At 42.8% G+C, this 24446-nt stretch overlaps 2 protein-coding genes across 4 annotated transcripts in view; one reads left to right on the top strand and one right to left on the bottom strand.

Annotated features, from left to right (window-relative positions):
* The first annotated feature begins 208 nt into the window (after positions 1 to 208).
* On the top strand, positions 209 to 24128 carry LOC119977986 (5'(3')-deoxyribonucleotidase, mitochondrial-like). 3 transcript variants are annotated; one of them, XM_038819255.1, is made up of 5 exons: positions 209 to 1776; positions 6509 to 6609; positions 6697 to 6757; positions 8878 to 8992; positions 23787 to 24128. In XM_038819255.1, exons 1-5 carry the CDS (start codon positions 1504 to 1506, stop codon positions 23939 to 23941), a joined length of 705 nt encoding a protein of 234 aa, XP_038675183.1. In that variant the 5' UTR covers positions 209 to 1503; the 3' UTR covers positions 23942 to 24128. The 3 variants fall into 3 exon arrangements, with proteins under 3 accessions (XP_038675183.1, XP_038675185.1, XP_038675184.1); XM_038819257.1 differs by lacking the exon at positions 23787 to 24128 and adding an exon at positions 12437 to 13644 and having other exon boundaries at positions 937 to 1776; XM_038819256.1 differs by lacking the exon at positions 23787 to 24128 and adding an exon at positions 11784 to 13644 and having other exon boundaries at positions 969 to 1776.
* The window catches only part of LOC119977984 (bifunctional apoptosis regulator-like), a 32009-nt gene continuing 29808 nt past the window's right edge, over positions 22246 to 24446 (bottom strand). The window contains exon 9 of the mRNA XM_038819252.1: positions 22246 to 23226. Coding sequence (XP_038675180.1) covers positions 23034 to 23226 — 193 coding nt within the window. The 3' untranslated portion in view covers positions 22246 to 23033. The remainder of the gene's footprint in view (positions 23227 to 24446) is intronic.

Here is a 24446-nt window from a genome sequence, read left to right as displayed (position 1 = left end):
GCTGGGTCACTGTCTGTGTGGAGTCTGCACGTCCTCCCCCTGTGTGCGTGGGTTTCCTCCGGGTCCTCCGGTTTCCTCCCACAGTCCAAAGATGTGCGGGTTAGGTGGATTGGCCATGCTAAATTGCCCGTAGTGTCCTAATAAAAGTGAGGTTAATGGGGGGGTTGTTGGGTTACGGGTATAGGGTGGATACGTGGGTTTGAGTAGGGTGATCATGGCTCGGCACAACATTGAGGGCCGAAGGGCCTGTTCTGTGCTGTACTGCTCTATCTTCTATGTTCTAGTACTTGCATGTAGTTGCGTTTCTGCTTAAGGGTAACCTCAAGGATGTTGATGGTGGGGAATTCAACAATGGTAATGCCTTTGAATGTCAAGCGAAATAGTTACATTCTCTCTTGCGGGAAATTATCATTAGCTAACCTGAATGTTGTCCAGGTCCTGTTGCACGCGGGCAAGGACTCCTTCAATATCTGATTAATCAAATGGGAACACTGAGTATTCATTAACAAATCCCCACGTCCTTATGATGGAGGGAAGGTCATTGATGAAGGGCAACTGTAGATGGATGGTTCTTGAACACTACCATGAGGAATTCCAGTACCTTGACCATGTGGATACCAGATTCTAGCAAAATCTCATCTGAGTCACTAATGTTGTTAAGGAAAGTATATCTCCCAACCTTGGGTCTGGCCTATATGTGACTCCAGATCCATAGCAATGTGGGTTAACTCTTAACTGCCCCCTGAATGATTCAACCACTTCTGAATGTAAATTAGGGATGGGTAACAAATGCTGGCCTTATCAGCAACACGCACATCTGCAATCGATTTTTTTTAATGTCGCAAATGAGACAATTCTGAAAAGAGAATATTCATTTTTATAAATTGTCGTTTTGTAATTTGACATCCCATTCTGCGGCTACTTTATTTTTTTTAAATTTTACTTCTTCCCTAAAATGAATCGTTGGGAAGGAAGGTAAACTTTGATGGGTTTTGTTTGTAACTTTCGCTCTTGGAAACTTATATTTGCTTAGGGACGATCCCTCCAAAAAAGATTGGCAAACACTGTCTCCAAATCACGTGAAGCCCTGCAAAGCTCTGAGTGCCTTTGTAGCTTTAAGGTTGGGGGGGAATTTCCGGAAGTTAACAGTGTGGCCACTTCTAGTTGCTCAATGTGTTAAAGTGCTCGTCATTTTCTGCAGGGCCCGGAAGGGTTGATTTTTATCATGCACAATGCCGAGGCAAGCTGCCGCTAGAGATTGCGCCTAATGCAAATCCAGTTCATTGTGGGGGGGTCACTGAGCAAACAGTCACTGCACGAATTGCCCGGTGCAAACTGCCCACAAGCCATGTATGCCGAAATATTCCGGCGGCCACCTCCATTGATTGCACATTGACTGGGCGCTAAGCGCTTGGTCCTTCCCTCTTTTTCTCCTGTGATTGCAAAACGTTGCCGTCGGTGGATTGCGTCTTTTTTTTTTGGCTTCCCCGTTCGTAGCCCAGCATGATCTCCCTGGCTCGGATGACCAACCCCCGGGGCTCGGGGAGCAGGCTGTCCGGCGCGCTGACCCAGGCTTTTTGCGCAGTGCATCAGAGCCGGCCGAAGGTGCGCAAGCTGCGGGTGCTGGTGGACATGGACGGGGTGCTGGCCGACTTCGAAGGCGGATTCCTGCAGAAGTTCAGGGACGCGTACCCCAAGGAGCCCTCCATCGAGCTGCAGGATCGCAGAGGTTTTTGGGTTTCGGCGCAGTATGGAGAACTGCATCCTGATCTCTGTGTAAGTCAATGGCCACTGGGGGAAATTAACAAGAGATGTGCAACACCGCAGTAAGTGTTACACCTGCCCCAGACCTGCCAGTAGTAATTGACGGATGTTGTTTAACAGATCAAAAGCAGAACGAAGCAAAGATCCAGCAAACCTGAAATAACAAAAAAAAAACACTGGCAACACTCAGGCAGTTTCAGTGGAAAGAGAAACATTTAATGCTTCAGATTGATTATTTTTCATCAATAATAACATGGTATGTCAACTCCACTTGGAAGTTGCGAGTTTCTACTTTTATTTAATGAAGCATTTTCCCGTTGTGGAGAACCAGTCCTTTTTGCTGTAGCTGGGAATGGTTAAAAGCATTCTTATTCACTAACTTGTTGCTGCAAGTCAATCGATGTCGTTTGTTTCTTTCCAGTTGCCTTGGGTTTTTTCAAATCGTCAATTTACAGCCTCGAATTTCTTCTCTGGTTCCTCGGGTATATAAATACACCCCGGATTATTTCTACGGGGAGGAACCACAATCGAGCAAAGAAACTGAAAAGGGAAAAGCTGGCAGCGTCTGAAAACACAGGGGGGGGAGAGGAAGTCCTTTTTTTAAAAGGAGCTTTTGAAACCAGAGGGTGGTACAGGGGCTGGTTTAACACAGTGGGCTAAATAGCAGGCTTTTAAGGCAGGCCAGCAGCGTGGGTTCAATTCCCATACCAGTTTACCCAAACAGGCGCCGGAATGTGGTGACAAGGGACTTTTCACAGTAACCTCATTGAAGCCTACTTGTGACAATAAGCAATTAAAAAATTTTCGTGAGGTGACAGAGTGTGATTCAGGGAGCTTATTAGACAGTAGCGATTGAAGCGATGGCTGCCAATGATAGAATGGGGAAACAGTAGACGTGTTAAAGGAGCGAATGTTGTGTAAGGCCTTGTTAGTAAGAAATTAAATTAAATCGATAGCAAGAAGCATTATAGAGCTGGAAGGTGTAGAATCTGTGTGGGTAGAGATCAAAATCACAGAAACATATAGTGCAAAAGATGCCCTTCAGCCCTTCGGGTCTGCACCTACACATGAAAAACACCTGACCTGCCTCCCTAATCCCATTTGCCAGCACTTGGCTCATAACCTTGAATGTTATGATGAGCCAAGTGCTCATCCAGGTACTTTATAAAGGATGTGAGGCAACACGCCTCTACTGCCATCCCAGGCAGTGCATTCCACACCGTCACCACCCTCTGGGTAAAAATGTTTTTCCAGGACAGCAGTGTGATGCAGTGGTTAGCATTGCTGGCTCACGGCGCTGAGGACTCGGGTACGATCTGGACCCGGGTCACTGTCCGTGTGCAGTTTGCACATTCTCCCTGTGTTTGCATGGGTTTCACCCCCACAACCCAAAGATGTGTAGGGTAGATGGATTGGCCATGCTAAATTGCCCCTTGATTGGAAAAAAATAATTGAGTACTCTAAATTTATATTTTAAAAAATTTTTTCCCTCAAATTGCCCCTAACCCTCCTGCCCCCCCCCCCCCATCTTGAAATTGTGTCCCCTTGTGACTGAGCTTTCAACTGAGGGGAACAGCTGCTCCCTATCCAGCCTGTCCATGCCTCTCATAATCTTGTACACCTTGATCAGGTCACCCCAAGTCTTCTCTGCTAACCAATTCAACCTCTCTTCATAACTTAAATGTTCCATCCCAGGCAACATCCAGGTGAATCTCCTCTGCACCCCTTCAAGTGTCATCACATCCTGCCTATAATGTGGCGATCAGAATGGCACACAGTACTCCAGCTGTGGCCTCACCAAAGTTCTATACAACTCCAAAATAACCTCCCTGCTTTTGTAATCAATGCCTCAATTGATAAAGACAATGTCCTATGTGCCTTTTTCACCAGCCTATTAACCTGTCCTCTCGCCTTCAGAGATCCATGGACAAACAGGCAAAGGCCCTTTGTTCCTTGGAATTTTTCAGTGTCATGCCATTCATTGAATACTTCCTTGTTAAATTACTCCTTCCAAAGTGTATTACTTCACAGTTTTCAGGGTTAAATTCCATCTGCCACTTAGCTGCCCATTTGACCATCCCATCTATATTTTCCTGTGATCCAAGACACTCAACCTCACTGTTGAGGAATAACAAAGGAAAGAAGACCCCAGTGGGAGTTCTGTACAGGCTCCCTAGCAGTAATAATAATCTTTATTGTCACACGTAGGCTTATTAACACTTCAATGAAGTTACTGCGAAAAGCCCCTACTCGCCACATTCCGGCACCTGTTCGGGTACACTGAGGGAGAATTCAGAATGTCCAATTCACTTAACAGCACGTCTTTTGGGATTTGTGGGAAGAAACTGGAGCACCCGGAGGAAACTCACGCAGACATGGGGACAATGTGCAGACGCCACACAGACAGTATAAAAGAAAAAGCTTACAATGTGACAAGGATTAGTGGGAAGCCAGAGAATTGGGAAGCCTTTAAAAGCAAGCAGAAGACTACTAAAAAAACAATAAGGAGGGAGAATATGAAATCGGAGTGTGAGCTAGCCAGTAATATAAAAGAAGATTGCAAGAGATTTTTGTTCCGATTATATGGAAGGTAAGAGAGAGGCAAGAATGGGCATTGTACCACTGGAGGCTAGAGAACTAATAATGAGGAACAAAGAAATGGTAGAGGAACTGAATAGGTACTTTGGATCAGTTGTCACAGTGGAAGATACCAGTGTCGTACCAGAACATAGAACATAGAGTGCAGAAGGAGGCCATTCGGCCCATTAAGTCAGCACCGACCCACTTAAGCCCTTACTTCCACCCTATCTACGTAACCCTCCCAACATTAACCTGTTGCCATATTTACATACCAGCTGCAAAATTGGTGAATATAAGACCTCTTATGTCCCAAGTTGGGTCATTGAAGATTAATGCATCCTAATCTACCACACAAATTGTTTCATCCTCTCCACCTAGACAGGAAAACATTTGACCCTCAAATTCTCAAACAAATCAGTATTTTCTCTGCCATATGAAACTTTAAAAGTGTTATATAATTCAAATTTGTCATATTTTGGTTAATAGAAACTACAAAAAAAAACCAGAAAAATGGCAACTTTAACTTCTGCAGAATTGAAGATATAAAATCAAACATTTTGAAAGTCTCTCAATGTCAAAAGAGTTCATTTCATACCAATGGGTTATAATTCCTATAAAAGACCGACTGCTACGACGAACACAACCACACCCAACTCTTGAAACACAAGATCTGGTTCTCAAGTTTGCCATAAATTAAATAAAGGCTTGCTCGATTATCTCAGTAAAGTAGGATCACTTTCTCAATCCAGGCTTTATTCACCAATGGATTTTGAAGGTTCGGGATTATTAAGGGGATAATGAGATCCCCCCTCATCCTTTTGAACATCGAGTACAGACCCATTGTCCTCAACCACCCCTCATATTTTTTTCTTTTATAAATTTAGAGTACCCAATTTATTTTTTCCAATTAAGGGGCAATTTAGCATAGCCAATCCACCTAGCCTGCACATCAAACACGGGGAGAATGTGCAAACTCCACACGGACAGTAACCCAGGGCCGGGATTTGAACCCAGGTCCTCAGCGCCGTAAGCAGCAATGCTAACCACTGTGCCACCGTGCTGCTCCAGCAAATTCAAAGATAAAATTGGATCTCGAATATGAAGCGCAGCCTTCGTTCAGCAGTAGTAGTCTCCTCTGAGTGAGAAGATTGGGGATTCAGGTCCTGCTTCAGAGTCTTGCACATAACCTCAGCTGGCAGTACTGAGAGAGCACTGCACCATCAGAGATTTTGTTTTTTGGATGAAATGTTATCCTATCTGCCCTGTGATATTTGGGGATTAAATTCCACAATGGCACCTATTTTTTCCTGCAAAGTATAATTCAGTATCCATAGTCATAAGAAAAATAAATGTGACAGTTTCTAGCTGAAAATACTTGGGATTGATGATAGAAAGACTTGCATTAATCAAACTGATCGCACACCTCTATAAGTACTTGGTGTGTATTTAATTAAATAGTACAGTAGCTATAGTTATGTAGAAAAACCCAGCAGTGATCTTGTACACGGCAAGGTTTCATAACAATGAGGTTAACGCCAATTTCTGGTGCTGTTGATTGAGGGAGGAATGTTACCCAAGACACCAGGTAACCTCCCTATCCTCTTATTTGGCTCGAAACATAGCTGGAAGCTACAATTAACATATTATTCACCTCCAATGTATGTCTAGATTAGATTACCAATTCTTGGAATGGAGCTTGAACCAACAGCCCAGCTCAGCATTAATAATGTAACTAACCGAGTTACCAGGTAACTTCACATACTGGAGCTGTTTCTTCTCGACATACAATTTTTTTCTTGGTGACTTGTTGCCAAGTTATTTGCATAATTCACCCTTTGTATAAAAATGGGCATCATCTATGATACCTCTACTGTATATGCAGATTTCAAATGTTCAATTCTGGATATTTGCAAGGAGCGGGAAACGCATCCAAGCTAGGTAGGTATAGTTGGTGCATTTCTGTTTTATCTGTAAATCACTTCTAGTGTAACCTGATACTAATATCTTCCACCTAACTACTTTACAAGGATTTGTATCATTTAACTGTCAGCGTAAGGAAGCAATTGATTTAAGGAAAACAAGCATTTGTGTAAATGAAAACCATTGAATATACAGTAGTTTCTTTTGAATATAATAGTCTTGCATCCCTTTCAAAAAAACACAGGAGAAAGCAATAAGTATATGGGAGTCAAAGAACTTCTTCATTGATCTTGAGCCTATTCCTGGTGCAGTGGAGGCTGTGAAAGAGATGGCCAACATGAAAGAGTGAGTCCGGACACCAAAGTATTTGAATTCTTGCTTCAGCTAAAACTAGATTTCTATAATGATATTATTTCTTCATCTTTTCCACAGCACAGATGTGTTCATTTGCACCAGTCCAATAAAGAAGTACAAGTACTGCCCTTATGAAAAAGTAAGTTATATATATTTTTTTAAATATTTTTCACATTTTCCTTTTTCACATTTCCTCCCAAATTTACACCCACCAACAATAAACAATAATCAGCAACAAATATGTCAATCCCCATAACAATAAAAACAATCCCATCCTCCCACCAACCCCCAAACATTAGCCCGCATGTTTACATAAACAACTGACAAAAAGGAATCTGGGATTACCCATAGTCACCCTTTAATACACACAGCCCTCCTCCCCCTAACCCCCCTACCCACCCCCCCCCCCCCCCAACCACACACACACACACACACACACACACACACACACACCTACTCTTCAAAGAATCGGCTCATCCTCGCCCTCGTGAGGTGTGCCCTGTATACCACCTTCAGCTACATCAGCCCCAACCTCGGCACGTGAGGTGGCGGCATTTACTCTCCGGAGCACCTCACACCAGACCCCCTCCTCTATAACCTCTCCCAACTCTTCCTCCCACTTTGCTTTAATCCCCTCCAGTGGTGCCTTATCCTCTTCTAAAATAGCTCCGTACACCACTGACACTACCCCCTTATGAAAAAGTAAGTTATGAAGAAACTTCAACCAAAAAATGGATTACCATTTACATGAGCTTTATTCACATGAGCATTCAGCTGTTATAATCTGTTATAATATAGTATGGAACGACATAGAGTTAAAGTCCCAAGTACACTGTATACAATTGTCTTACCATTTGAAGTAAAAGTATACCCTCAATGACAACCTAAAATGTAACAGAGAAAGTAAAGCTAAATCAAAAGAATATTGATAAAGATCAAGTTTACCATTCTGATGTGCTGGTTGCAGAGGAATTTTTTACCCTTGATTGCCAAACAAAACTTTAAAAAAAATAACTTTAACATTACTTATCGGGGCAGCACAGTGGCGCAGTGGTTAGCACTGCTGCCTCACGGCGCCGAGGTCCCAGGAGCGATCCTGGGTCACTGTCCGTGTGGAGTTTGCACATTCTCCCCGTATTTGCGTGGGTTTCACCCCCACAACCCAAAGATGTGCAGGGTAGGCGCATTGGCCATGCTAAATTGCCCCTTAATTGGAAAGAATGAATTGGGTACACTAAATTTTTTTTTAAACCATTACTTATTGCTCAAAAGAAACTACAGAACCATGCACTGAAAAAATAATTAATGGAAAGTAATATTCCAACGTTCCTTTTTTTTGTATAGTATCGATTATTTATGGCAAATTAACTTCAATGCAGATAAGTGTGAGGTGGTACATTTTGGAATAAGAAGACCACTTATTCATAGGAAAACAGTCTAAACAAAGTAGAGGAGCAGAGGAACCTGGGGTTCTCACTAAACGCAGGGAAGCAGTTTAATAAGGCCAGAAAAAGCGAACAAAGCATTGCTGTTCATGTCTAGAGGGATATATTTGGGGAAAAAGAGAAGTAATATTGAACTTTGGTTGGACCACATTTGAAGTACCATAAACAGTTCTGGTCTCCATATTATTAAAACGACAAAGAGGCTTGGGAAACGGTGCAAAAAGATTTATTGAAATGGTACCAAATCTGAGCAATTATATGTATCAGGAAAGATTGAATAAACCTGCACTCTTTTCTCTGGAAAAGTGAAGACTTAGGGGTGACCTGATGGAAGCCTTTGAGATAATGAAAGAGTTTGATAGGGTTGTGATGTAAAGAATATGTTTTCACTTTGTGGAATAGGCAGGAACCAGGGGACATCGATGTAAGGCAGCCACTAATAAATTCAATAGGGAATTCAGGTGGAATTTCTTTACCTAGGCAGTAGTTAGAATGGGGAACTCTATGCCGTCACAGGGAGCGATTGAGGGGAATGGCATTGATACATTTAAGAGGAAGCAAGATAAACACATGAGAGAGGAAGGAATAGAAGGATATGCACTGGAATTTGTAAGGAGAGGCTCATGTGAAGCATAAACAGCAGCAAGACCTTGTTTGTGTCAAACGGTTTCTGTGCTGTAAACACTAACACTGTTGGAGTAACAGGAAAAATCTAAAGTTAAAACAAAAAAAGGTATTAAAATTCAGTATGCTTTTCATCTTCCTAATAATAGCAAAACACGAATTGGGCATAATGTTCACTCTATGTTCACAGTATGCCTGGGTGGAGAAACATTTCGGGAAAGAGTTCCTGGAACTGATGGTGCTAACACGGGACAAAACGCTAGTAGCCGGCAATTTGCTGATAGATGACAAACCAGATATATCGGGTAAGACCATTGAAGCTTTTTTAAATAAATTTGGAGTGCCCAACTCATTTATTTCCAATTAAGGGGCAATTTAGCTTGGCTAATCCACCTAGCCTGCACATCTTTGGGTTGTGGGGGCGAAACCCACGCAAACACTGGGAGAATGTGCAAACTCCACACGGAGACCATTGAAGCTTAAACAAAAATAAACCCAAATATCAATATTTTTTAATTGGAAGCCGTAGAGCAATTCCTGCCTGTCTTATGATCCAGTGAATATAGTTACAGTTCAGATGGTCCAGTTACCTTTTCCTAGTTCTCAGAGAAAAAAACATTCATAGTGTGATGAATGTAAGAAATTGTCATTTTCTATATGTTTGTAAGAAATTGTCATTTTCTATATGTTTTTTGCAGTAATGTCATTAAAACCTGGGTTAAGATGCATGCAGTCAATAGGACTGCTAGAACTGTGATTAAGGTGTCGTAAAAGTGAGGTACTTGTTGATTTTCAGGTGAAGGGCACTACTAGTAGATCTTGAGAACCATTTACTTGTTTAAAGATAGCTAGCTAATGGAATATTGTTTACATTTGAAGGACCCTTGGAGTGTAGATAATTTATGGGGTATTGTGTTTGATCCAGGCTAAACAAGTCAAGGGAAATCTTGTAAGAAGTTACAAAAAAATACCTTATGCTTTGGGTACAGCTGATGTAGTTAATGGGAGGAGCCAGGTCTGTCTGAAAAGACAGTTGGTCCTAGAGCTCTCATCTGAAAAGAGGTGTTTCAGTTTGGTCCTGAACAGTTCTCTCTCCAAAGATTCTGCACAGAGAAAAGCAAGTAGAAATCTGGGGCTGGATTCTCCGCCCCACCGCTCCACATTTCTGCCTCGACCTGCCGGCGGGGTTCTCACAGTTCCTCACAGTTTTGCAAATTGTAAATAGTTGGATTCTCGTTTGGAATCCTATCAATAGGGTATTCTGCACTCCACATGATCAAAAACAGGGGGCGGCATGGTGGCGCAGTGGTTAGCACTTCTGCCTACAGCGCTGAGGACCCAGGTTCAATCCCAGCCCCGGGTCAATGTCCGTGTGGAGTTTGCACATTCTACCTGCTGTGTCTACGTGGGTCTCGCCCCCACAACCCAAAGATGTGCAGGGTAGGTGGATTGCCCACTGTCAGTAACCCAGTAGCTCAAATAACTGTCTGCCTCATCCATGAATGTATTGATTGACCTAGCCTCGATTGCTCTCTGGGTAGAGAATTCCAAAGAGTTCTGTGAGAGAAGAAATCCTTCCTCGTCTCTGTCTTCTTTATCCATTTAGTACATGGAATTCTGTGGACAATAGGACTGTGTCATGTATCACTTCAGAAGGGAGAGAACGTGAGTCACAACACATACACATACACAGGGCTAAATTGCTGGCTTTGAAAGCAGACCAAGGCAGGCCAGCAGCACGATTCGATTCCCGTATCAGCCTCCCCGAACAGGCGCCGGAATGTGGCGACTAGGGGCTTTTCACAGTAACTTCATTTGAAGCCTACTTGTGACAATAAGCGATTTTCATTTCATTTCATACATTTTATAACAGGCTAAACACATCTGTTCACAAATTACTTCAAATGGAAGAGGAATAGGTGAGACATTGAACCATTCAAAGCAGAAACTGTAGACAATGGTCCACAGCACTCCTATCTATGGCAAATTGTGAGGAAGACCTCCTACTACATGCTGTCCACCTAAAGAGAACTCAAACCTCTGCTAGTTGGTTGCCTGACTGTCTACGAGGGGCGATCCTGGTTGAGGTGTGGGGGCGGATGAGCAGTGGGGGGGATACTTTTTCTCTAAAAATCGAGGGTCAGCGGATGGAATTTCTCTTTGAAAGTCTGCCCAGTAGCCACCCAAGATGAAACCAACTTAATATTGGAATGGACCTTGAAATGAGTACACAGCCTTCCTACCCAAATCATTTTTTATTTCAGTATCTAAATCAGTGCGCTGCTCCTGTTGTAGAATGCCACACTACCTCATATACTAATGGGTGGATTTTTATATGGAGCCAGGAGGATCTAGGTAGCACATTGGTTAGCACTGTTGCCTCACAGTGCGAGGGTCCCAGATTCGATTCCCAGCTTGGGTCACTGTCTGTACAGAGTCTGCACCTTCTCCCCGTGTCCACATGGATTTCCTCCTGGTGCTCCGGTTTCCTCCCACAAATCCCGAAAGACATGCTGTTAGATAATTTGGACATTCTTTTTTTTTTAAATTTAGAGTGCCAAATTCATTTTTTTTTAAATTTAGTGTGGCCAATTCACCTACCCTGCACATCTTTGTGTTGTGGGGGCGAATTCCACGCAAACACGGGGAGAATGTGCAAACTCCACACAGGCAATGTCCCAGAATCGGGATCGAACCTGGGACCTTGGCGCCGTGAGACTGCAGTGATAACCACTGCACCACCATGCTGCCCCCGATAATTTGGACATTCTGAATTCTCCCTCAGTGTACCCGAACGGGCGCCAGAGTGTGGCGACTAGGGGCTTTTCACAATAACTTAATTGCAGTGTTAATGTAAGCCTACTTGTCACACTAATAAAGATTATTATTATTACTATCATAAAAGTTCTCCCTCACTCAAAATGATTAAAGCCATCTGCACCCTCCATAGCCCCACTCCACCAGCCATTTAATTCTGGCTCAGATTCTCGGAGGAGTTTAGAATTCTCTGTGTAATTCATTTGTACCATTTGAACTGTTTTCGAAATGATTTCCAAAATGATGCCTATCCTTTCCACTGACAATTGCATTTTGCAGGTGTGGAGCCTTATCCTAAGTGGGAGCACATACTTTTCTCAGCCTGTCACAATATGCACGTGCAACTGAGACCCCCGAAAAGGCGGCTGCATTCTTGGGCCGATAGCTGGAAGACTCTACTGGACAGCAAACGGCAGTGACAAACTGAATGGAGCCTTCAACGTTTCAGTAGCTGTGGAACAATGAAAAGCGATTGCCTGACACAGAACTTAAATGAGTTACATGTGAAGCTAATTGATAACTGGAGGTTATTTTGCGTGAAAACCACCTTGTGTGAAAGATTCTGTTTTCCTGTGTTTTCGGTTGTTCAGGTACTTTTCAATCAGTGGTGCATTATTTAGATGATACAGGCTTGATTAAGAACCAATAACATAGGACAGCACGATGGCACAGTGGGTTAGCGCTGCTGCCTCACGGCGCCAAGGTCCCAGGTTCGAATCCCGGCTCTGGGTCACTGCATGTGTGGAGTTTGCACATTCTCCCTGTGTTTGCGTGGGTTTCGCCCCCACAACCCAAAGATGTGCAGGGTAGGTGGATTGACCACGCTAAATTGCCCCTTAATTGGAAAAAAGTGAATAGGGTACTCTACATTTATTAAAGAAAAGATCCAATGACATACTAATAGTTGCGCCAATTTTCTATCCCCCTTTCAGACATCGCGGCAGACATTGTAGTTGCCAAAACTGCAGACATAGAGAAGCTAGCAGAATCTTCAGCTATTCTGTGGCATTTAATACGTTGCTGGGGAGGGCTTAAATGCAGATCCAGAAATATTTGACAAATGCCACTTCGTCAAATAGCAAACCCATCCAATTTAATTCCACACCCAGGTACTGATTTTATCTTTCCTGCCTGCTGCTTTTCAGTTTTGAGTAAAATTTGTTCTCGTGATTGACTCTACTGCTGTAGTTTGCAATGGGTACTGCCGTTTGTGGTCATCGGAAAACATTGTTCAATGAACCATCACTGTCCTAGACTTGTCGTCTCTGGCAGCACAATGGCATTTTTACTGAGGATGACATTTATTTTAGGTTTGATGGTGATGCACACTGAATATGACACCCTACTGTGCAGTCTATGGTAGTTGGAAAATCCCTGCCTAACTCAACCTCTGGGATATTCTGTAAGGCAGGACTGCAGTCGCATGGAGAATGGGTGACGCAAACATGTGCCCCACGACTTTGTGCTGCTTTACATTAGAAATCCAACTGCTCCAAAAATTCAACGGTAATCTGATGTTAAATTCTTAACTGGCTCATTCAATTAATTATCAATGAAACTGCCATTCTGATTACTCTATGGCTGGAAATTCAAAGTGTACAAATGCATTGCACAGTTAAAGAAATTGAAACCCATGGATAAATGTTTACTTTTAAATCTGGCACAGTTCAGAATTTGACATTTTAGCTCCTACTTTCTTTGTGAGTAACCAATACTGTCACTGGCTGTGCACAGAAATTATAAACCACTTTTGGCCCAAAAGGATTAGCTAAAATGGCAGCTAAAAAGCTAATATATTTAAATCTACTATAGAGTCATTTAAAATTTTATATATTTGAAATATATTTTAATTTTATATTGCATTGTAACCATAATTTCATTGTAACTCATGTAATTATTGTTGTAAAACAGACCGCCATTAATCCCATGGCCTTTTAGGACAGGTATAATTGGTATTGTAAATGGTAGTCAAACACTAAATTATTCTGGTGCTTTCTGTAAGAGATTGGTGCAAGTGCACCATTTTCTGATGTGTGTAAAGTGCTTGTAAGGATACGAAGGTATGAGCCACGGAAAGTTTACAATGGTGCTTGGAAAAAGTGTGGGAATAGATTTATTAAATACTAGTAATTGCAACTAAGGTAAAGTTAGCCCCAACTTTTTGCTTCATATGCGATCAGCAAATTCAAACCTCTGCAATTGCCCTGGAACGTTTAGAGAAAGCCTATGTAGGATATTGTGATGTGTGCGTTACCGACTATTTGAAGAGTTTTGCCAGTTTTTGTATATCAGATGAAAGAAAAGACACAGAGTTAACACTGCAGAAGAAGCTGTTCACTTGAGCAGGCTAAGAATAGCCTGGGGCACGGTAGCACAGTGGTTAGCACAATTGCTTCACAGCTCCAGGGTTCCAAGTTCGACTCCCGGCTTGGGTCACTGTCAGTGCGGAGTCTGCACGTTCTCCCCGTGTCTGCGTGGGTTTCCTGCGGGTGCTTCAGTTTCCTCCCACAGTCCAAAGATGTGAGGTGGATTGGCCATGCTAAATTGCCCTTGGTGTCCAAAAAGATTGGGTGGGGTTACTGGGTTACGGGAATAGGGTAAAAGTGTGGGCTTAGGTAGGGTGCTCTTTCCAAGAGCCGGTGCAGACTCGATGGACTGAATGGCCTCCTTCTGCACTGTAAATTCTATGATTCTCTGAATACAGACTGGTGATCTACCCACCTCCATTGGCATTCTAATAGTATTTTATGTACAATATGTGTAGAATTTTACAGCACAGAAACAGGGCACTCAGGCAGATTGGCCTGTGCTGGTATTTATTTTGCACCAGAGCTTCCTTGCAATTTGCTTCCTCTCAACATATCCTTCTATTCCTTTTTTCCTCATGAACCTATCCAATGTTCCCTTAAATGCATCTATTTTATTCACCCCAACCACCAGACGATCACCATTCCCTTGAGTAAAGTAATTTCTCTTGAATTTTTTATTGGATTTATATACTGGCTATCCTATATTTATGGCCCCTATTTTTCGACTCCATCACAAGTGGAAACATTTTTGCTATGTCTACCCTATGGGGTAATTTGTTTTAAGCCAAACTAAAAATGTGACATCGAAATACAAGAAAACTTCAGGGCAGCACGGTAGCATGGTGGTTACCATAAATGCTTCACAGCTCCAGGGTCCCAGGTTCGATTCCCGGCTGGGTCACTGTCTGTGCGGAGTCTGCACGTCCTCCCGGGTTTCCTCCGGGTGCTCCTGTTTCCTCCCACAGTCCAAAGATGTGCGGGTTAGGTGGATTGGCTATGCTAAATTGCCCTTAGTGTCCTAAAAAATAAGGTTAATGGGGGGGGGGGGGGGGGGGGGGGTTGGGTTACTGGTATAGGGTGGATACGTTGACTTGAGTGGGGTGATCATTGCTCGGCACAACATCGAGGGCCGAAGGGCCTGTTCTGTGCTGTACTGTTCTATGTTCTATGGTTTCAATGTATATTGATGTGATTCATGCATATTTAGCAAATAACAGTTTTCATAAGATTCTATGAAACTTTGCATGCAAAAAAAACAACCATATGAGTTGTACATTAATCAAGATTTATTCATGTTCACGTGAAAGTAAACACATATATACATTCTGATTGCGTAACCTATACAGAACAAATACAACATGAAATACAATGAGGTCATTGCCGAGAATTAAGTAGTTCAGACTTTTCCTGTTATTCCTAATAGTACTTAAGGGGAATTAAAGTAACAAATGCAAACATAGGACTTTAGGAAGTATTCACATGCTTAAATATCTTGCTGTTTTTAAAAGTGTAGCTACCAATTTAAACAAGTTTCAGTTATTTGTAGAAATTGGGAATACCATTAGTACAGTGAAAACTTTATGTAAGATTGGGCTTGAGGGGAGGTGAATGAAAACAAGAAAGTTGATATCTTGTACCTATTGACTTATTCGAGGTGCCATAGCTGCAATGAAAACTTACAAACCAGCTAAAAGCAGCCGCTCACTCAATGACACTACATAGCTTAAGTTCATTTCTATGTCACTACTGTCTGTTGATAGCAAAACACCCAATGTGCAAAAGTCCAACCATGCACTTACTAAAGCTTGTTTAGACATATGGTATTGACATTGGACTATGTTCTATTGTAGTTTTTAATACAGATCTTGCATTAACAAATTATTAAGAAATATGGTTTTTTTCTGTTAATAACTGCCTGTATGTTCTCTTCATTGCGCACAGAATTTAAATATTACTACAAAATAGCAAGATGCTTCTAGACTTTTTTTCTGTTCCCAGCCTGTCTTGTAAATTTTAGCCCCAGCAGAATTTGTGATCAAGTATCATGTTTTCTTGAGGTTCAAACTTTAGTTTGCACATCCAGTTTTTCTTTTGCTAAAGTTTTCAGGAAAAAGGATCGAGGTTGGTGCAGGTAATGACCTTGAGACTTTGTTCCAGCTTTCAATGATAGCTGGGAAACTCAACCTGTGAATTTGTGAAGTTAGCAAATGACACATCTGAGGCTTGTCACTTATCAAAAATTCTTGCACCTCAACGTCAATATCCATTATCATAATTTGTGGAAGGTGGAGGTGAGACGGCACCCTTTGCTAGAGTAGGTGGAGGCAGGATGCTTATTTCTCCGTCCAAACAGCAAGGTGGGACGTGGTGGCCTGCTTGACGATGCAGGCACCCATTGGAACATCCTTCTGACTGGATGCCCATCATCATTTGTGCAACAGACAAGATCTCTGACATCGTGGCTGGAGAGGTGGAGGAAGATGAGGTTGTTGAGGAACTCTTGATAGCTACCCCCTCCCTCCTGTGCCCTGAACAGAAGGCCCACTTTTGATGGGACTGGCAACTGGTCTGCAGCATTCATCCATTCCACCAACAACTAGGCCAACAGTGTGATGGTCCTGTTAAGGGTACGCAGTTCTTCATGTCTTCCATGGATGTCAGCACTCATACTCTGAGTGGACTGACCCAGGCCACTGAAGGATAACCTGACCGGTTCAGTGATCTTGCATCCACTCCCGGGAGCTGCTGCACGTATTTCTCCGTGACACTGGCCAATCTGTCATTGTCAGAACTTATTCGGTTCAGACCCTGGAGAAATGTGACAGTGATGGACCCCACCCCCATTCACAGTGTGACCACCCACTGCTTCAGGGAACTCTGATGGATGAGCACGCATTTGCTGGTGATTATCTAAATACTGCTCCCCAAAAGATGACTCCTGATGTTCCTCTTCTTCCAAGGGGTACTGTACACAGATGTTTATGATCTGTCATCTCCTCCTGCACTCTGATGTGGTGTCTTTTACCCTGTGATATATCCATCCGATGTACTTGCATTTGAGTTGGCAGAGTGGGATAGTATGATGCAACACTGCCTCCTTGGACCTCTCTTCCTCCTCTTCATCTCTAATAAGTGATCTGGCCAGGGATGAGGGGTCAGAGCTAGAATTGTGTGAGATACAAGCAATCATTTAGGCACTTCTCATTGTGAAAGCACCCAGTGATGCATGCCTTCGTCTTAACAGCACTTGCACTGTTTTAATGATACAACCCCATCCTTGCACTCCCTCTCATGCCAATGTCCCCTTGGGCTTAGTGAAGTAACAGCATAACCTCCATCATTACTGCCATGTTGCAAAGTGATTTCAACACCATCTTTTTCGCCTGCTCCCAGTGATTTCCCCATCACCAACAGTCAGCTGTTCAGGCACCCTGGCAATCTCCATGACTATCTGTTCCATGAGATGGATGCATCCATAGTCCGGACCATCTTTTTTAACTGCAACCACAACATAAATTTATGTTAACCTGGTATACAGGGCAGGTGAGGATATTGCTTTTCATTGTGCCTGTGCATTACAGTGCTCATTCACATGTGCGCATCTACAGAAGCACCTTACACATACAAGCCTCAACGCTGAAACATTGCCATGTCTTGCACCTCAGCTGTCGCGTTCAGGTCTGACCCTTCCCTTGGAGTTCTGTACGGTTGAGACAAGCCTTGCTGGAATGCAGCAGGTCAGTGAACGTTTTACTGCACTGGATCTCCTGCTGTACTCACCACAGCTGTTATTTGAATCCATGACTTGGTTGCTCCAAAGAGATAACAGTGGCCAGCAGGGTAAAGGACTGGTCTCTTCTGGACCTCTTCCACCAGAATGCCAAGGTACTAGTCAGAAAAGTAGGAAGCACTTAGACCCATCCCTTCTATATCACAGTGACATTCTATGAATACAAATGTAAGGTGGACACTTACCAGTCATCATTGATGATATGGTGAAAATTGTACGGTGTGGTGGAGAAACAGGCTCAGCACAAATGCTTGGTGCTGTGTGTGTTGTGGCTGTGACTCACAAGGTAGTCTGAAACCACCTGCAGCCCAACTGGTTTCCTTCCACTTTGTCACACTGCTATGCCATAACAATGTACAGCTCTTGGGGACCTGGTCAAGGGTCAACAGTATGGCCACATCCTGATAAATGCGTCGCAAGAGGATGGGGTAATGAGCATAGCATTGTTTCATCATTTATCCACCAACTGACGCTTGGCAGCTAACTACATGACTGCAGAATATCTGTACCAGATAGTGGTGGCAAGATGATGCCTGCCCCAACTCCTATTCGAGCCCTCCTCCATCTCTTTTTATTAAAACAGTAAAAAATATATACAAGGCCAAATGGTACAAACACTCATTTTGTGTTGGAGAAACAGGATATCCTGTACCAATGTACGGGGAAGTGGGGTGTCGAGCCCTCCTCCAGACCGTCTCCCTCCAAAAATTGGAAATCCAGCCAGACATTGCAAAAATGTGCACCATATCCTCTGACCCAAAGATGAGAGCACGACTCAGCTGCAGCTGATAGCTAGTATAGGCTGACCCGGGTTTTGTACAGCTATAGCATAACTTCTAATCTCTAATTATGTTAATATAAAGGCCAGCATTCCATCAGTCCTTTCAATGATTTTATGTACCTGCTCATGAAATTTTAACGTACATGGACCTATAAGTCTCTTGAGACCTCCAATGTTTTGAGTTTTACATTGGTTAGAAAATGTTGCGGTTAGGGCAACATGGTGGTGCAATGGTTAGCACTACTGCCTCACTGTGCCGAGGTCCCAGGTTTGATGCCGGCTCTGGGTCACTGTCCGTGTGGAGTTTGCACAGTCTCCCTGTGTTTGCGTTGGCTTCGCCCCCACAACCCAAAGATGTGCACGGTCGGTGGATTGAACATGCTAATTGGAAAAAATTAATTGGGTACTCTAAATTTATTTTTATAAAATGACCCATGACTCATCGAGGGCAGAGTGGACATTTGAAATAAATGACCCAGTTTTCATGAGGAACATTAGAAATGGACCCAGTTGGGTCTGGGGTTTGTTGTAGCCAAGACAGGCCTAGTATATGAGATATGGACCCAGGATAAGATCCAGCGGTAGCATTTGGACCATTTAAGAAGAGAGCCTTCACTAGAGGTGGTAGCCTCTTCAACATCCAACATATCCATTGTTAGTCCCAATCAGGCACTCAAAGTGGTCAAACAGGCCTTTACGAGTCCAGATGCTGTGGTCACTGGGCAAGGAGTGGCAGAGGCCAAGGAGCTATCAGTACCACAGAAGAAATTAGAGAGACCGGCCCAAACAAGACAACTCTCGAGGGAGAACCCCACCCAGTGGTATTTCGTCACTCCGAACCCGAACAGAGGCCTCCCCGTTAGGTGAGCTATTGAGACCAAGATCCCCAGTACCTTGGGGGGTGGGGAGCTACTAGTGGACCTGAGGAGGGAAGGATGTTGCGGCAAACATTGAGGGTCACGTGACCTCCTGACCGAAGCCTCAGCAAACCTGAGGCCATGTGATGCCCGGCCTATCAGGGCAAATCACACCCAATTCCAGCAGGCTGGGGACCTTTTGAACCTCTACAACATATCCAGTCTAGGAGAATAGCATATAATCTAGGCTGGACATTAGACTGATCAGCCATTTTGCACGTGGCTGGACCTCCGCCAACTGTGGGGCTGTTTTATTTATTCATGGGCCGTAGCTGTTGCAGGCAGGCCCATCCCTAATTGCCCTTGAGATGGCAGTTAAGAGTCAACCACATTACTGTGGATCTGGAGTTACATGTAGGCCAGACCAGGTAAGGGCAGCAGGTTTCCTTCCCTGAAAGACATTAGTGAAGCAGATGGGTTTTTAACGACAATCGAAAGGAGGGAGAGGTGTTTCGAGTCAATGGGGAGGGGGTGTATCAAGTCGATGACCACCTTTCACGTGACAAATGATGATCACCACCGGGGGGCTCAGATCTGGTTACGACTTTGTCAGTGAGTGCTGACATGTCCATGTCCGAGGCTGAGTTATTGTCGTCCTGTCAGTTCGGATGCTGGCCTATGGTGGGTTGTGCCTCTTGACTGTATGGCGGTGAGGGGCAGGGGGTACGAATATGCCTGCTGTGGTTTCCTCCAATGTGCGTTCCCTGTCCTGGAGGTGATCCACGCGTTTCCATACGGTCTTTTCTCAGGTTCTGACCTTGTACGAAACGGAATACAAACCGTGGGCCAGCTTTGTATCAAGTGAGCCCATATTGTTTCATCATACTGCCTTGTTTCAATGTTTAAACCACCCAGTCTGCCAAACTATTCGAGGGTGTGGGATACGGAGCAATCCAGATGTGCCTTACCCTGTTGGCATAAATGTTTGGAACCCTTCACTAGTGAATGGGATCCCGTTTCCATGACCAATATCAGCGGTATCCCCTGGGTGCTAAATTATTACCGTAATGTCTCCACAGTAGTTCTCAGTAGGTGGTGGGCATCCAGTGCACGCTCAGCTACTTGGAGTGGGCATCTACAAGGACCAGAAATATGGACCTCATGAATGACCCGGCAAAGTTGGCATGAACCACACCCTGCCAATTCCCAGGAATGGAGCCAGGCCAACAGAGGGATCTTATGGTGTTCCTGGTGTGCCAGGCACCACTTTACGACACTCTAAATATCACCGTCAATTCCAGGCTGCCACACACAGCTCCTCGTTAGCATCATACTATAGGTGACCGTTGACTTAAAAGTCTACACTGAATTGGTGTCATTTTAGGGGCAGTGATGTAATTCAGATGCATCAGGTCGGCCTCCTCAGGCTGGGCCATGTTCAAGCCTAGAATGCCAGTCCCTCTCCAGTCCAGCTTACATAGTCTCGTAATGAGCCCCAGCTGGTGGCCCTCCGCTCACTAGCAGGGACGTGTATATTTTCACACATTCCACAGGGAGATAGATTAGGGTATCCCTGTTGCCTTAATGTGGGTCATTACAATTAGTATCTGCCACTTAAGGCACGATAACAGAAGACTGTTGGTATCATTTAGAATTATAGTGGAGAAGCAAGCATTTGTAGGAGAGTAAATCAAAGAAAATGTGGTATTAGTAACCAAAAATATTTAGTTCAGTTAGATGTCTGCATTATATTTAAAAACGTCACGGAGTCTTGAAGTTTAGACTATAGCCGATTGACTAAAAACAAGAATAATTGCATCTCCCACTGAATTTTTACTAGCGATTATGGCGTTTACAATATTGAAGTGCAGGAAACAAGATCAAACTTGCAAAATTGTGCCATTATCCATCCGCGTGGCAATAAATTTGACGCAAGTAACATGGTGCAACATTATTAAATACACTAAACATAGTACATCAAATTAGATAATTATATAGCTTTACAGAGGCAGAGTGTCAAAAAAAAAAAATCAACTTTAGATCATTTGGGGGCAGCACGGTGGTGGTGGTTAGCACTGCTGCCTCACAGCACGAGGACCCAGATTCGATCCCAGCCCCGGGTCACTGTCGGTGTGGAGTTTCAACATTCTCCCCGTGTCTGTGTAGGTTTCACCCCCACAACCCAAAATATTGTAGGGTAGGTGGATTGCTGCACTAAACTGCACCTTAATTGGAAAGGAAAATTATTGGGAACTCTAAATTTTTAGAAAAACCCTTTAGATCATGTGGGACTGGTTAAGGGAGCAAGTTTTCACTGGTTTCCCAGGACGTCATTGCAGGAGCTTCCTGGACAATGTCCTGGGTCCAGCCATCTTCAGCTGCTTCATGGACCTTACCTCCATGATAAGGTCAGAAGTGGAAATGTTTGCTGATGATTGCACACATTTCAGCACTTTATCCCTCACAATGTTCTTGACTCCTCAGATATTAAAGCAAGACCTGGACAACATAAAGGCTTGGGCTGGTAAGTGGCAAGTAACATTTGCATCACACAATGCCAAGCAATGACCATTTCTAACAAGGGAGAATCTAACCATCTCCTCTTGACATTCAATGACAATACACTGCTGAATCCTCCATCAACATCGCTGATCAGAAACTGAACTGGGCCAGTCATATAACTACTGTGGCACACCATTCACTACCTTAAACACCAACACCCTCCACTACCAATGCATAGTGGCAGCAGTGTATACCATTTACAAGATGCACTGCAAGAACTCGACAGCACCTTCCAAACCCATGACCGTGGGACAATGGCAGCAAAAGCATGGGAACACTTTCCCTCCAAGCCTCACACCATCCTAACTTGGAACAATATCGCTGAAACATCAAGCAGACTCTTTCAGATGTCAATATACCTACTGTATATTTTCATTGTCTTGGAGAAACAGATATAAACGACGATTATCATTTCAAATTTCCCTTAAAAAGGCAAACGTAGTCATTTTTAAAAAAAACTCAATTTAATCATTTTCAGAAAAGGACAATTTCAATGGAAACAAGATTGTAGATCACCATTTACATTCAACCAGCTATATCGCTTTAACAATGTGCTATTCCAGTCTGATTAACCATAAAGGAAATGCAAAAATAGAGTTTATTCAGCAAATTGATTACAAAAATTCACAGATTTCATATTCAACTTCAAAAATTCAAATCAGCTAAATAAATTATTTATGAAGACATGTTAAATATAGGTGTTGAAATTTTTGTCTTCTGTCCACAATTTACATTTATGATACATGATGTACTGTAGCCCTCAACTTACAAGGAAATTTAAAGGGTGACTTGGCACACGTAGTTTGCAGAATTACAAGTATTGTTGAATTATACAAGGAGACTTCCCCAGATGAAAAAGCAATTACTTTCCTGGGTGAAGTTTGGGAGGAGGGAAGATGTTGAAACACAAAGGAGAAATGTAGAATTTAAAAATGGAAGAAACTGGTTGTTTAAATACAAGAATATGTTAATTGCAGTAATTAGTACTCAATGGTAATTAAAGAATGGTAATCAGTCCACAGTCATAACATATAACTTCCACACAGTTGGACAGCAGAATACAGATTTAAGTTCTTCAAACTCTTGAATTATACAGTCATTTCTGAACATTTGCTTCAGTATGTGTTTGCATATAACTAGAAACTGTGAAACAGTATTTACAAATATGTACACCATTAACAGTTCTTTTGTTCTTGGGCAATGTGACTGCTCCATTTTAGTCACAAATATTCATGGCATTTCAGTTTCTAAACGCCGGACTTCCTTGACTACCAGGTCAATATTTATGATTGGATTGAAGTACAAAGCCCAGTAAAATAAACAGTCACAAACAAATTGAGGAATTATTGGCCATAAAATGGCAACAAGGATTCCTTGGCTTGACACCTTCCAGAAATGACTCCACATTTTCTGAGGAATAGTCCTAGAAGAGAATATTGTAATTATTTGTGCAATCCATGGATTAAAAATGTAGCATACTAATTTAGGTTTACATTAAATTGTAAAATTGAGGGATAGAACATAGAACAGTACAGCACAGAACAGGCCCTTCGGCCCTCGATGTTGTGCCGAGCCATGATCACCCTACTCAAACCCACGTATCCACCCTATACCCGTAACCCAACAACCCCCCCCCCCCGCACAGACAGTGACCCAGGCGGGAATCGAACCTGGGACCCTGGAGCTGTGAAGCATTTATGCTAACCACCATGCTACCATGCTGCCCATAGGATGTGGAATATGAAGTTCAGTTCAACTGTCAAATAAGACGGTAAAGTTGTAAATGGTATAAGAAACACAGAGGGAAATGGAGTCAGTTCACAAGGGTGAAGAGTTTGTGGTCTGGACTGAAAGTGATGATTTTTGAAGAAGTTGTGGTCATTCAAGATTTGATATGAAACAACCAGTCTGACAGCACATTTGGTTAAAGGGTGAAGAGAATTAATTAGTATAAACAATGCGAAAATGTGCTCTGTAACACAGATGACACTGATGTTTTAGATCAAGAAGACGGGACCATGGATAAATCCCTGGATCAGGAAGGAGATGTGGAGGAGAAGACAAACAAGCTTTTGACGGGGATGCATTGGCTACATTTGGATAGGGAGGAATGGAAGTATGCAAGAGTCGTCATATAGAGTTAGGCAAAGGAAGAGGATGGTGTGATCAACCTTATCAAATGCTGAGAGAATTAAGACGACGTAACTGTCATAAAATGTCACTCGTGACTTTGGTTGGGGTAAATTTGTGAAAGCTGAACACCCTCAGTTAAAAAGTATATTGTAAAAGTTAAGTCAGTGTAATAAAGCTATTTGGGAATAAAAAGGTGGCGGAATTCACTACTCTGATGAATATTTATACTGACTTAGAAAATTATTCTAAAGCATTACAAAGGAAATCTTAAACACAGAAAATATGGAACTTGTATAAGAATGGCTGTTTTAAAAAAATATATATTGCTAATTAAAATAAAATCAGATGCCACAACACTTAAAGATAATAAACTATTTACAGAACCACTGTTCACCTTCCATTGAACATCTCTCTGTACTTCATTTCCCTGTTGCTGATTAAGACATTATTTTTGATATTTGGGGAGAGGACCAAAAGGCAGATAGTATTATAAACTCTAGATTCCAAAAC

The sequence above is a fragment of the Scyliorhinus canicula genome, chromosome 15 (assembly GCF_902713615.1).
Source record: "Scyliorhinus canicula chromosome 15, sScyCan1.1, whole genome shotgun sequence".
Lineage (NCBI taxonomy): Eukaryota > Metazoa > Chordata > Chondrichthyes > Carcharhiniformes > Scyliorhinidae > Scyliorhinus > Scyliorhinus canicula.
Note: the sequence above shows the minus strand (reverse complement) of the source record. Positions and strands in the feature narration are given on the sequence as shown.

Excerpts from the sequence above, each read along its gene's own strand:
- LOC119977986 (XM_038819255.1), top strand. The coding sequence starts at position 1,504 with ATGATCTCCCTGGCTCGGATGACCAACCCCCGGGGCTCGGGGAGCAGG. Across the intron at positions 6,610-6,696 it reads GAGATGGCCAACATGAAAGA|CACAGATGTGTTCATTTGCA; the intron begins GTGAGTCCGGAC and ends TCTTTTCCACAG. Across the intron at positions 8,993-23,786 it reads TGACAAACCAGATATATCGG|ATGACACTGATGTTTTAGAT; the intron begins GTAAGACCATTG and ends TCTGTAACACAG.